This window comes from Oryza sativa, chromosome 11, assembly GCF_034140825.1.
Source record: "Oryza sativa Japonica Group chromosome 11, ASM3414082v1".
NCBI lineage: Eukaryota > Viridiplantae > Streptophyta > Magnoliopsida > Poales > Poaceae > Oryza > Oryza sativa.
The window spans coordinates 1,937,519-1,950,016 of NC_089045.1; the positions used below are offsets into that span (position 1 = coordinate 1,937,519).

General features: G+C 41.0%; 1 protein-coding gene and 2 pseudogenes across 1 annotated transcript; 1 reads left to right on the plus strand and 2 right to left on the minus strand.

Moving 5' to 3' along the window:
• Positions 1-2,038: 2,038 nt before the first annotated feature.
• Positions 2,039-6,187, plus strand: LOC4349739 (PP2A regulatory subunit TAP46-like). The gene is made up of 9 exons (XM_015762559.3): positions 2,039-2,312; positions 2,416-2,538; positions 2,651-2,737; positions 2,875-2,979; positions 3,167-3,328; positions 3,903-3,938; positions 4,068-4,139; positions 4,744-5,021; positions 5,745-6,187. The coding sequence occupies exons 1-9, from the start codon at positions 2,154-2,156 to the stop codon at positions 5,977-5,979; spliced, it is 1,257 nt and encodes a 418-aa protein (XP_015618045.1). The 5' UTR covers positions 2,039-2,153; the 3' UTR covers positions 5,980-6,187.
• Positions 6,188-6,481: 294 nt separating this feature from the next.
• LOC107279446 (cytosolic sulfotransferase 15-like) lies at positions 6,482-7,732 on the minus strand (annotated as a pseudogene).
• Positions 7,733-8,549: 817 nt separating this feature from the next.
• LOC107278102 (cytosolic sulfotransferase 5-like) lies at positions 8,550-9,825 on the minus strand (annotated as a pseudogene).
• Positions 9,826-12,498: the final 2,673 nt, after the last annotated feature.

Below are 12,498 nucleotides of genomic sequence, written 5' to 3' on the forward strand. Positions count from 1 at the left end.
GGTAATGGAAGCAGAATGCTGCCATTTCGTTGTAAAGGTGATCACCATAAGTTAGTTGCTTTTTTCCTTTCTTTCTTTCTTTCTTTCTTTCTTTCTTTCAAGTTCCATGAATATGTGGTTTGTTCAAGTGAAACATAGAATTCATGTACTAGTAGCATGTTAGTACTAACATATACTCCACTGATAAATTGATAATTCGTGTCTACTGCTAATAAAAGATACTCATAACTAGATGAAAGAGTTTAGTACAGTACGTGTTACTAGCATACTATGTTACTAACATAAATTTTATTACAACTATTAAACACAAATTTGTGTGCAAGTGTACTCATAACTATAAGTTTTCTTTCATCTGATTAATATGTTAACCATAAGTGAATTCACAACTTTCAAGGGTTAATACCAGATTCATCACATAGTGTTCTTCACACTTTCCTTAAAAAAGTGTTGTTCACATGCACGCACACTCACTCTTCCACACACACGCACACACATACACAAAAACTTCCACACACATATATTCTCTCGCAAAAAACGATGATCTTTGAAATGATCGATGCTAAAACGGGGGTTTTTAACAAAAATAATACTTCATCTATTTTATATTGTAAGTCACTTTGATTTTTTAGTTAAACCTTTTAAAGTTTGATTAATTTATAAAAATATATAGAAATATTGTAAGAAAACAAATATATTTTTAAAATATATTTAATGTCATAAACTAATTTAGCATTATAGATGTTGCTAAGTTTTTATATAAATTTAGTTTGAAAAAAAGTTAAAAAGATCTATAACATGAAATGGAGTTAGTGGAACTGTTGTGTTACTTACCTTAGGGTGAAAACAAACCACAAGGGGTGTTTTGCAAAAACTAGGGGAAAATGCTTGCAGTCAAACGTCTGACGCACCAAACAAAATTGGACGTGATCTGCTCACGACCTACATACTATATGTCTGCTCTCTTATCTTTTCTCTTAGCCTAGTTTATGGTTGCACATTTCTCTCTCTTTCTCTTACTTTTCTCCTTAGTACTTCACTCTTCACTCTAACATATAAGTGTGCATGTATGTAAAAAAAAGGGCTATGCATGCATTACTGCATTAGTAACTTCAAACTATTTTTCTCCTAAAATATTTATTAAATCTACAATCTGATTACACTATTATATCCGTTGCAATTAAATCTTTACAATAAGATCTTAGTTGATTACATTTTGATAAAAAATAAATAAGAAGAACAAAACACTGTTAAATCCTAATTGAAACATTTTTATTCTATATATGAAACATCGAGTTATAAGTGTTGCAACACCGTAACTATTTATTGAGACACTAAAAAAACGCCGGTGCAACATTTACGTTAAATTAGTGAAACATTAGAAAATACTTATTGAAACATCTAAATAATATCACGTGCAATATTTATAAAGATCTACTGCAACATAAAACTTAAAATGTGCAACATAGTTAAATTCCAATTGAAACATTTATTTCTCACACGTGAAAGATCCAAGTCCAAACGGTTGAAACATTTATTTTTTTTCTTAGAATATAATGATGTGATATCTTGTTATATAGATTTAATTACAACGAATACAACAGAGCAATCGGATTGTAAATTGGATAAATAGTTTTTGAGAAAAAAGTTTGAAGCATGTCACTATCCATGTACCTCTCTCATTTGGTACTGAGCATGCACAGTTAAACTTTTCTTGTTGCTGCTCTTCTCTGCATGCGCATGTAATAGTTCTTTTAATCGGATGGACATGAAGGGATGGACGTGGATTCAATAGTAGAACAGGCGTCCGACGAAAACAATAGCATCGGACGTCCGATCCGTAGTCGTCTCCAAAATTAGGATAACCTTTGTGAAAAAAATAGCCCGAAACAGGGGTTTTTCTGTAAACATTATTGCCGCCCGTCAGTGCGCGGAACACAGCGATTTCTGCCGTTGGATCGATCATCAACGGCCCATCGAGCACCTCCGGCCGAGCCCCGCCTCCCCGTCAACAAATCCGGCCGCCTCCGCCCTTCCCGACGTTTCCAGTTTCCCTTCCTTCCTTCCTCCGCGTCGCTTCCCTTCCTTCGCGCGGCGCTGCTCCGGTAGGGTTTTAGCCGGCGATCTCTCCCCTCTCGCGCGCTCGGCGACTGAGAATGGTCGAGGTGGAGGAAGTCAGCAACAAGATGCAGGTGCAGATGCGCCTCCACCCCGCCGCGGCGGCGGAGGAGGAGGACGCCGACCTCCCGCTCCCCGCCCTCTTCGACAAGGCGTCCCACCTCCACTCCCTCGCCTCCAGCTCCTCCCTCGACCAGGTTTTCCTTCGATTCACCCCCCTTTCTCCTCATCCCCATCAACCCTCTCGTGGCGGTTTTGTGCGAGCGCTCACTGTGATTGCTTGGTTTGGGATATTTGCAGGAAGGGATCCGCAAGGGGGTCGACCTGCTGCGGCGGTGCGACGAGATGGTCAGTAAGGTCGGCCTCTTCTCCTCCAACGAGACCAAGGATGACATCTCCACCGCCAACCTCAAATACCTACTCGTATGTTTGTTTCCTGCACTACATCTGCGTTTATATTCGTTTCTCTTACCGTATCATGTTTGTGCATCTGCGACATGTGGTTATATCTGTGATTCCGATTGATTTTCTTCAGGTACCGTACTACCTTGGGGAAATGACTGAAAGGGTAGCGCAGGAAGATCGGATCCCAGTCCTTAAGGCGTCGCAGGATCATTTGAAGGTTATATCAGTTTGTCCTGTCACATTTAGTTGATTTGGTGCATATTTGTCATGTCTTTCTTATGCCCTTTTCAATTGGGAGCACTCTGTCATCACAACACTCATGTTTCTCATGTTTTAATCACTACGGTTACACAGGAATTCATTTCTATCTGTGAAGCACTGGAGCTTATATCAGAGGATGAGCTTGAAATATCTAGGCAGAAGCAACCTGATACCATGGCAAATCGAAGAGCACAGAAGGTGAGCCTTGACGAAATATTTTTCTCAAATATGTTAAAGGGGTCATCAATCATTCTGCAATTTACGAACACAATAAACTGGGATCCAAATCTATTATTGAGACTGCAAAATCTGGGACTCATAATCTGCTTGACCTTTTCCAAAGTCGGTTAATTTCCACTCTAATTTTCTTGTTTGCCGAACCTAGGTTGCACGGTTCAAGCGCCAAAAGGCTGCAGAAACAAAGCTCCTAGAAATCAAGGAGAGGAAAGAAAGGCGTAGGCGGTCATTGAGAGCAGCTGCTTTATCAGCTCCTATTGAAGCTGGGGAGGAAGATGCTTTTGAGGATGATGGAGAGGAAGAAAGAGAGGTTAGCAGTTAGCACCAGGCATTTAGAACCCATTTACGTAGCAAATCTGATCTTGTTTACCAAATGGAAACATCGTGATATATTCTTAAATTACCACATAGCATATTTGAAAATACCCCAAACTAAAATTAGCTACAATGTACTAGAAGTGGAAGAAGAATATTTACTTTTTCCAGAAAAGAGAAGGAAAGGAAAGGCTTTGTTCTGTTCAATAAAAGATGGAATTTGACAAATTTGATGATTCAAGATAAGTTTTAAAAAATCCCATAGGGAACTGATCACATTTCCTGAATTGACCCATTTTTGTTCAAATGAAACACACAGCGTATTTATTCTGTACTGGCAGATTGTCACCACCAATCTTTTTCCTGTAACAATATGATGCTCATTGCCTTTCCTGTGCTTTTTATATACGATCTCTTACTTTTGTGGGCAATCAACCTTTTGGGATCTGTCGATGTGTGCTTCCAAAGTTTGGGTTCCATGCCATGCCTGTCATAACTCACTTTGATGTACAAATGATAAATGGTTATGCCGTGGTTTTGATTCTTTTTTTTTTTGTTCTATGTTGCAGGCATGGTTAGCTACTATCTCATTGGCTCTATGCAAGGTTTGTGTTTTATGGGCAAGAATGATTCTCTTATACTGCTTGGGATGTTTATTTGCATTCTTTTAAGCTACTGTGCTCGCTTTGGTTATCCTGATCATCAGACGCACTCATTTCTACTTCATTTTATAGGCTTTTGACCTTCTTGACATGTTAAAGAAGGAAGAAGAAATGCTTCCGGCAGTAAAAGAAAGGAAAGCGAAGGTAAAACAAATGAATAAAGTTTGCCAATTTCTCGTCAATAGTATCTTTGGTTGATCCTTTCCAGTATCATATTGGCCTTTTAACTTTTCTTCTATAACCGTTCTGTACATTTCTGGTTGTGTTTTTACTGATACAATTATTGAACTTCGCTTTGCCTTGAGCTTATGTTGTAGTAGAGCTTACCTTCACCAAGTAGACCATGACCAAGTAGGTAGCTGGATAGTTGTATACAGTAATTCTGTTTGAAAAAAATTATACACCGGATTCTGAGTTAGGAGATACAATTAAATTAATTGTCATAATATGATAATAACTTGCCATTGCAAGTATTTCATCACACTTCTCTCTCTCTCTCTCTCTCTCTCAGTGTCTGCAGAGTGCTGAGTGTTTTGTTGTTACTACATGCAAGTAATATTAGATGTTTGATTTTGTTTTCATGATCCTTTTATAGCACTCGATGGTAGATGTTCTACCGTAAGAAAAAAACAATTAGATTTTTTTTTATCTTTGCTTCCTTTGTGTTGCATGTCTGTTTCAATAAATTCTGCACTTACATGGAGGTTTCCTTTAGTAATGAAATAATTTCCTGCTCATGATGTTTTAGGATGGTAATGCATTTGCTCGTGAAATGCTTGATGAACGTACAAAAAGGGCTGAAGCATGGCACCATAATGCTGCCAACCGTGCACCATACTCCAAACCAGCTGATCCAATCACTTGTGCAACATTTGCTCAAGATGTCATTGAAGGTAGAGCAAGTGTTTCACAAGCACATGAGCACAAACACCAGCCGCTGATATTTGGCCCTGCAAGTCTTGTTGGTGGAGGACTAACCAGTGAAAGAGAGAGAATGGCAGCACAAGTTTTTCAGCCAAGTTATAGGTATGCTTTAAAATACTACTACATACCTGGCTGAAACTGCACTGCTTCTTTTTATTGTGATGGTGAACTTCGGTTATGGCAGAATGTGGAGGGGCATTATTTGTGGCAACCTTTAATGCATCATACTAGTCATACTTTGATATATTTGTAGGAACTTTGACCTCCTTTTTCGTTGAGCATTACTCGATGAGCAAATTATTTCTTGGTAAATTTGTAAAGTGGTCCTTTACATTGTATTTGCTTCACCACATTAGTATGTGACCATGTTTATTCAATCGTAGGTGTTTCCTTGTCCTGTTGTTGCATGTTCTGCCATAAGTCCGTGACAAATTCGTGGTTTACACTGTTGATATCATTCATTTTTTTCATGCTGGAAAGGCACCATGTTTAAATTTGCTATTCAGTGCAATACTAGATTCACTGACAATAAACTGTTGTCTTGTACTCTGTTGTGACTACGAACACTTGGTGCAATCGTATAGATGCTGAGATAGTGATTCGTAGGTGTGACCTTATGTTTAGTCATAATCTATGAAAAATTCCAAGAAATGATACTATTCTGCTGCAATTTCTACATTTGCTCATAAAAAACATTAGATTTCCCCTGCAGCAATTAAGTGTTGAGCTATAGATCATCTCTATTAAAGTGATCTTGCATTGTTCAGTCCTAAAAGTTAGTGAAAATATGCATATGAGACTATCCTTTGATCCAATAATTCTTAGGTTGCCAACGATGAGCATAGAAGAAGCTGGCTTACGTGAGATGAAAATGATGGAGAAATGGCAAGAAAGAACTGCCAAGATGATTCAAGAATCAAACTCCGCATGGCACAAGGATGGCAGTCGGTCAGCCCAAGAGGACGAGGACGCCGAAGAGGAGAAAGCGAGAGGATGGGATGACTGGAAGGACGATAACCCTCGTGGTGCAGGCAACAAGAAGCTCACTCCCTGTGGCTAAATTATATGCTATGGCAATTCTATTGAACTTACATCTGAAACTGAAGCTCGTGTAAAAATATGTGGTTTTTACTAACTTTCCTTACTGCGGCATTTGTTGATTGCTGAGTAATAATGTGTTCCATATGTATATTATAATTGTGCATGGTTTCCTTCTGCCAATATATGGGCAACCAAGTAATGCCAGAAAAGCTGATTTGAGAAGCAAACATACTTGCTCGGTACAAGGATGTCACACTCGTCAGCCACGAGCCCAAAGGGTAGATCACCCAATTGAGCACGTTGGCTTATCTCCATATTTTTCTCAAGATTAAGGTGTCTCCTTGTCCCATATTTGGTAATATTCATGGGTGATTAAGACGTTGCGAAATGCTTACGGAACTTCAAGTAGTCTTACACTTTGGTGGGTTTGCAGGGGGCACGAAGAAGACAATTATGTGATACAAAAGCCAAACAAATGACAAACCCAACTTATACTGCTAATCGACCTGTTATTACTCGAAGCAGGTTGCAATAATTTGATTCATAGAATTACAGTACACATATCCTTCACTCATTTTCATGAATACAACACATGTCCGGCTGTTCGCGTCAAACATTAGTACATGATAGTTCCTTCTATTCTCTTTCTACTTGTAAAAGCTGTGGATGAAACAACAAGCCAGTTCCTTTAAACTTGATCTCGGTGATCTCATCAATTTTTATTGCCATCTCCGGTGTCAGATAGTTCCTCCAATCTCCGACTACTCCACACCGGAAGAATATGTTGTTCGGTACGTCTTTCTCGATAAAGTCAGTGCCCCCGACAGATTCACATCTAACCTCGACGAGCTCTCCATGGCACAAATCTCCACAATCTTCCTATCCACTCCAGCCTCTTGCTCCTCAACCGTGAACGGGTGCCCAACAAACTCGGCCAAACGTCTCAATAGGCCAAGCGTGTCAGCTGCAAGCTCCTCGTAGGTCAAGAAGAACACCTGGCTTGGCGTCTCGACGTGCCACCGCCAGTAGCCGAGGACGTGCTCCCAAAACGGCCCGAAATGCGAGATGCCATTGCAGAATTGCCGGACAGCCACATCAATGTTCCATGATACGAATCTATTACAGAAGTGCCAGAGAGAGACAAAACAATCCTTGGGATCCCGGCACAGGTACACCACCTTGCTGCCGGAGGCGGCAATGGAGTCCGGCAGCGATTGGCCGGGATGTGCGTCGTCAAGAGCCTTGGTTCCGGGAGCGAGCTCAGATCGGGGATGCGGTCGTTGACGAACAACTGGGACTCCAGAAAAGGGACGCTAGCTCGTGGGCGTCGTGGTGGAGAGCAGAGTACATAAGCGCCTTGAGCCATGTGGTGCCGGACTTGGGGAAGGTGGCGATGAAGACGTCCGTGGTGCGCGCCATCAGATGCCTCTTGATGGCCATGGCGCTCACAACCCCCCGCCTGGACATGTACCATCCGTCAGGGTGGCGACAGTATGGTTGGCCGATGCCGCTGACTGCCGCCGGGAAGGTCTCCACGACTTGCCGGAGTTGGTCATAGATTTCCATGTGAGACGTTCCGTCGGCCGCTTCGGCAGTTGAGGAGGAAGCCATGAAGTGTGTGTAGTCCTACGAAAACAATAATGAGTCTTAGTCCCGTGAACCTGACAATATATGATTGAGATGTAACTTGCAAACATACATCTAAGAGAAGAGACAAATCCCAGCAGAGTTCTCAAGCTAGCTGGTACTGATAATCCACCATTAATTGATTGTTAGAGTCTGTACATCCGTACTTATGTGACCTATTTTTCATTCCTTAATTCCCTCCTCTCAAATTATGGTGTTAGGTTGAGAAATTTCATGAACATGGGGGTTAAACTTTACCTTGCAAAAAAAGTTGTTTTTTCTGAGGGTCAAATTTATCATGGTGTCTAGTAGTAAGATCAGCTTTAATTAACTATGCGCACCGAAACAAGGGTTTGGTAGTGATGTAATTGTGAATTACAGTCTTTCTTTTCAGAGATGAAATCATGCAAACTACTTTCTAGACTAGAAGGAAATGGACAATCATCTCAATAAAGTATATATACGACATACTCCTAGTTGCTAAGTGTAAGATCAGTTCAGCTAACTATAGATGTGACTCGAAAAAATAATTTGGAGGAAAACAAATGGAAGAGCAGATTAGCAGGTCCGTAGCATATCATCCTTATAGCCTTGGACAGTTGGACTAGAATCGCAGTTTCTCTTTGCTTGCCTCCCTATGCCAATTGAGGTAGCTCGTTTTACTGCTCTTAAACAAATTGTTTTGGACATTGAATGGTCCTTCGGTTCAAGTAATAATCAATGGTTTAATGTTTTTTGCTTTTTTCCCTCAGTATTTTTATTTTTATTTCTAATTTATTAGAGTGTCACATGGTGGTATAGAAATGTTTCGGAGGATGTTTAATAATCTTTAGCATATCAAGAAACAGTGTGGATCATTTGAACGTTATTAGTGAATTTTGATGAATGATCTGAAAACTGTATGACGATAGTTACGTACACCAAACTAATCCACAAAGCCAAACAACCTAACAACCCAACTCACGGCTAACCGGCAACATTTTATTATATTACTTGCAATGATTTGATTTACAAATTTCCAGTACATATATGTATTTCTTCACTCGTGAATACGCAAGAGATTGTATCTCTATTAAACACCGAAAACGGCACACAAACTATTTTTTGAAAGAAAAAACATATACTCCTAGTTTGTTTTAATTTATTCTCTTTTTACTTGTAAAAACTGCGGATGTAACAACAAGCCAGATCCTTTAAACTTGCTCTTTGTAATCTCATCAATCCTCCTTGCCATCTCTGGCGTCAGGTGGTTTCTCCAATCTCCGACCACGCCACGCCGGAAGACCGTGTTGTTTGGGACAGTGCTATCGACTATGGTGATCGTTCCCGACCGATTCACCTCTAATCCGGACATGTTCTCCAATGCGCAGGCCTCCACGATATTCCTATCCACCCGTGCTTCTGCTCCTCCGTCGTGAATGGACATCCGACAAACTCGGCAAGGCGTCTCAACTGGCCGAGCGTGTTGGCGACGAGCTCCTCGTAGGTCAAGAAGAGCACCTGGTTCGGCTTCTCGACGTGCCACCTCCAGTAGCCGAGGATATGCTCCCAGAACGGCCCAAACTGCGAGCGCCATCGCAGAATTGCCGGTGCGCCTCGTCGATGTCCCACGGCATGAACCTGTTCCAAAAGTGCCAGAGCGAGACGAAGCAGTCCTTGGGGTCCCGACAAAGGTACACCACATTACAGCCGGATGCAGCGACGGAGTCTGGCAGTGACTGGGATGGGATGTGCGTCATAAACAACCGCGGCGAAGGTAAGGAGCTCAGGTCAGGGATCCGGTCATTGGCGAACACCTGGGACTCGAGGAAAGGGACGAGCTGGTGCGGGCTGTGCGCCACCAGCTCGTCAGTTCCGCGGTGGAGAGTCGAGTACAGAAGCGCCTTGAGCCAAGTGGTGCTGGACTTGGGGAAGGTGGTGAGGAAGATGTCGGTGGCGCGCGCCGTCAGGTGCTCCTTGATCACCATGGAGCTCACAACCCCATTCGTGAACGTGTACCACCCGTCCGGGTGGCGACTGCACGGGAGGCCGATGAGGCTGGGAGCCGACGGAAAGGTCTCTGCGACTCGTCGGAGTTGGTCGTATATCTCCTTATTATGAGCTGTTGCTTCGTCGGCCGACTCGGGTGCAGAAGAGAGCCGGAAGGAGGGCGCCATGAAGAATGAATCCAGCAGAACACCAATGACCAATGTATTTTTTTTGATCCACTGGGAGCATGAAGTGCAAATATATAGTACTATCTCGGAGAGGAGAGTAGTCCGGAAGTAATAATAAAGTATTCAAGTTGACATTAATTAGTATTAACTTGTTATTATGTCTAGGTGTTAGCATCTTTTTTAGATCATTGAAGATTTCGTTGAACAATAGCATCTCTAGTTATGTAGATTAATTTTATCTCTTTTTGTTTCTTTAATGCACGTGATGCTCAACTTGAGATTGAAAAAAGTTGTTAATGCTTCGGAGGGTTAAATTTACCGTGACATATGGATTTAGCTCTTAGCGGAGGGTATTATCTTGTCCATTGTATAATTTTTTTTTAGAAAGTTCAGGGGGGAGCGGGGGAGTTTCCCCACCTGAATTTTATAAAATGAAGGAAGACTTGCAGTTACATGTTAAATTACAGAGTTTTGAAAAGCAGACGCTAGTGTTTCCTTCCACGAGGAAACAATGCCCCTATCATCCGAATTGAAACGCTCTGCTCAAAGAGTTGCATCATCTATACATTTAGTTACTAGTCTACGCAAGGATGTTTGCAGCCCCCTGAAAACAACATCATGCCTGTGGTTCCACAGAACCCAAAAGCAGAGAAAGAAGAAGACTCTGAAGTGCTTGATGGGAATGCCATCTAGGCGGCCTAAACTTGCGAGATTGGCTGAGCTTGTCAGTCCTGGGACAATCTGAATGGTCGACCAGAACGCCTGAGCAAAAGAACAATCAACACAGAAATGAAAAGCAGTTTCTTCTAAAACACCAAAAGATCGCAGTTCGCGGACGAAACAATTTTCTTTTTTTACAGGTTCTGCTTTGTGGGGAGGCGTTCTTTGGATAATAACCAAATGAAGAACTGAATCTTCGGAGGAGATTTACTTTTCCAAATTATTTTCCAATTTTGGTCGTCTTGGCGGTCTTCATGCAAGTACTCGTAGATTTGCTTGGACTTCAAGATGGTGGCGTGTGGAGCATTGAGGGCTCCCCTTTCGTCCAGTTAATCAACTAGTACGAAATCACTCAAAGCGAGAAGGAGATGTTGTAGCTGAGAAGGAGATCTTGTCCATGCAGATGGTGGTATTATCTTGCTCATTGTATTATGATTGATGACAAATGTGAGAACGATGTATATCAAAACACATTCAATGTTATATTTAATGAAACTAATTTAGTGTAATTGCTAATTATTATTATAGGTAGATTTGATAAAATGTCAAAACGATTGATAAGATGAAGCGAATGGAGTAGTTGCTAAGTTAGTGAAACCTATATAATCTTGGACATAGTAAACTATGACAAAATATGACTGGCAACCTAACGCGTCGTATTTTACTATGACATTGATGAGTGGATTAGCTCTTAGCAAGATGCATTATCTTGCCCATTTTATAGTATATATGCACTACACTGATCAGAAGATACCATTAGGATCTTACGATGAAAATTATTGATCGAACATGATAAGACAAGCGTTATCAATTATCAACCTAAAGCACCAAAGTGTACTGATCATTTATAGTTTAGCAGTAGGCTTGTAGACTTCTAGTTTGGTTAGTTACACCCACCGATATGACAGCGATATAATAACTAGGAATTGCATAGTGTTGTATTTCAGATATACATCATGCAATACTCCATAAGATATACGAAAATAGTTGCGAAGCGTAACAGTAGGTCAGATCGATCGATTATTAATTACACAGAAAGAGATATCTAGTACTCCCTCCATACTCGTAAAGGAAGTCGTTTAGGACAGTGACACGGTCTCCAAAACACAACTTTCACTTCTTATTTCTATAAAAATATTTATTGAAAAGTGATATATGTATACTTTTATGAAAGTATTTTTCAAGACAAATCTATATATATAATTTTTACATTTTTAAACTCAACAACTTGAGAGTTATTCATGATTTATATTCCCAAGGTTTGACTTAAACATTGTCCTAAACGACTTTCTTTATGAGTATGGAGGGAGTATACTTTATAAACCAAACTTGAAGAATAGCCGAGTGTATCTGCATGCTTCTAAACATGACATCCACTTAGCCAAATTGCAAAGGACGGCTGCAAATTAAAGGTGAGATCATCAGGCTACATTCATTAATTACCTATCATAGTAGTCCTGGAGAAATCATCTTTGGTCGGTCGCCCAAAAACTACAATAATCCCGGTTCAAATAGGAACGGGGACTAAAGTGTAATACCCCGTATATTAAAAAAAATATTTAGGTTTTTTTAGTTTGGGTTGACTTGTTAAAATAAAGATGTTAATAGAAATACATAAAAGAAAAATATCTTTAGAAGTGGGCCAACATGAGAAGGCCCATAAACTCAGCCCATTAGTTCTCCCCTAAAACCTAGAGAGAGGGGAACCAAACCCCACCTCCCCTTGTGGTACCGCCACCCCTCTCCTTAGCCGGCGCCTCCTTCCTCCTCTCCTCCTGTGTTCGCATCTCTCCCCCTCAACAGCAAATTGCTCTCCCTAGATCTCCATCTTCATAGCTTGGATGAAGAAGCAAAGTGGAAAAACGGAACGAGTAGGAGGAGAGGAGTAGAAGTAGGGGTTAGACCGGAGTCTCCCCTATTGTCTCCTCATAAGTTCTCTAAAAGAACCCTAGGTGAGGCTTATCCCCTTGTTGTATCAGTTGTTCTAGGGTGTTTCTAGTGGTTTAATTCGTGGTTGAGGTGGGTTAGAGAAGCGT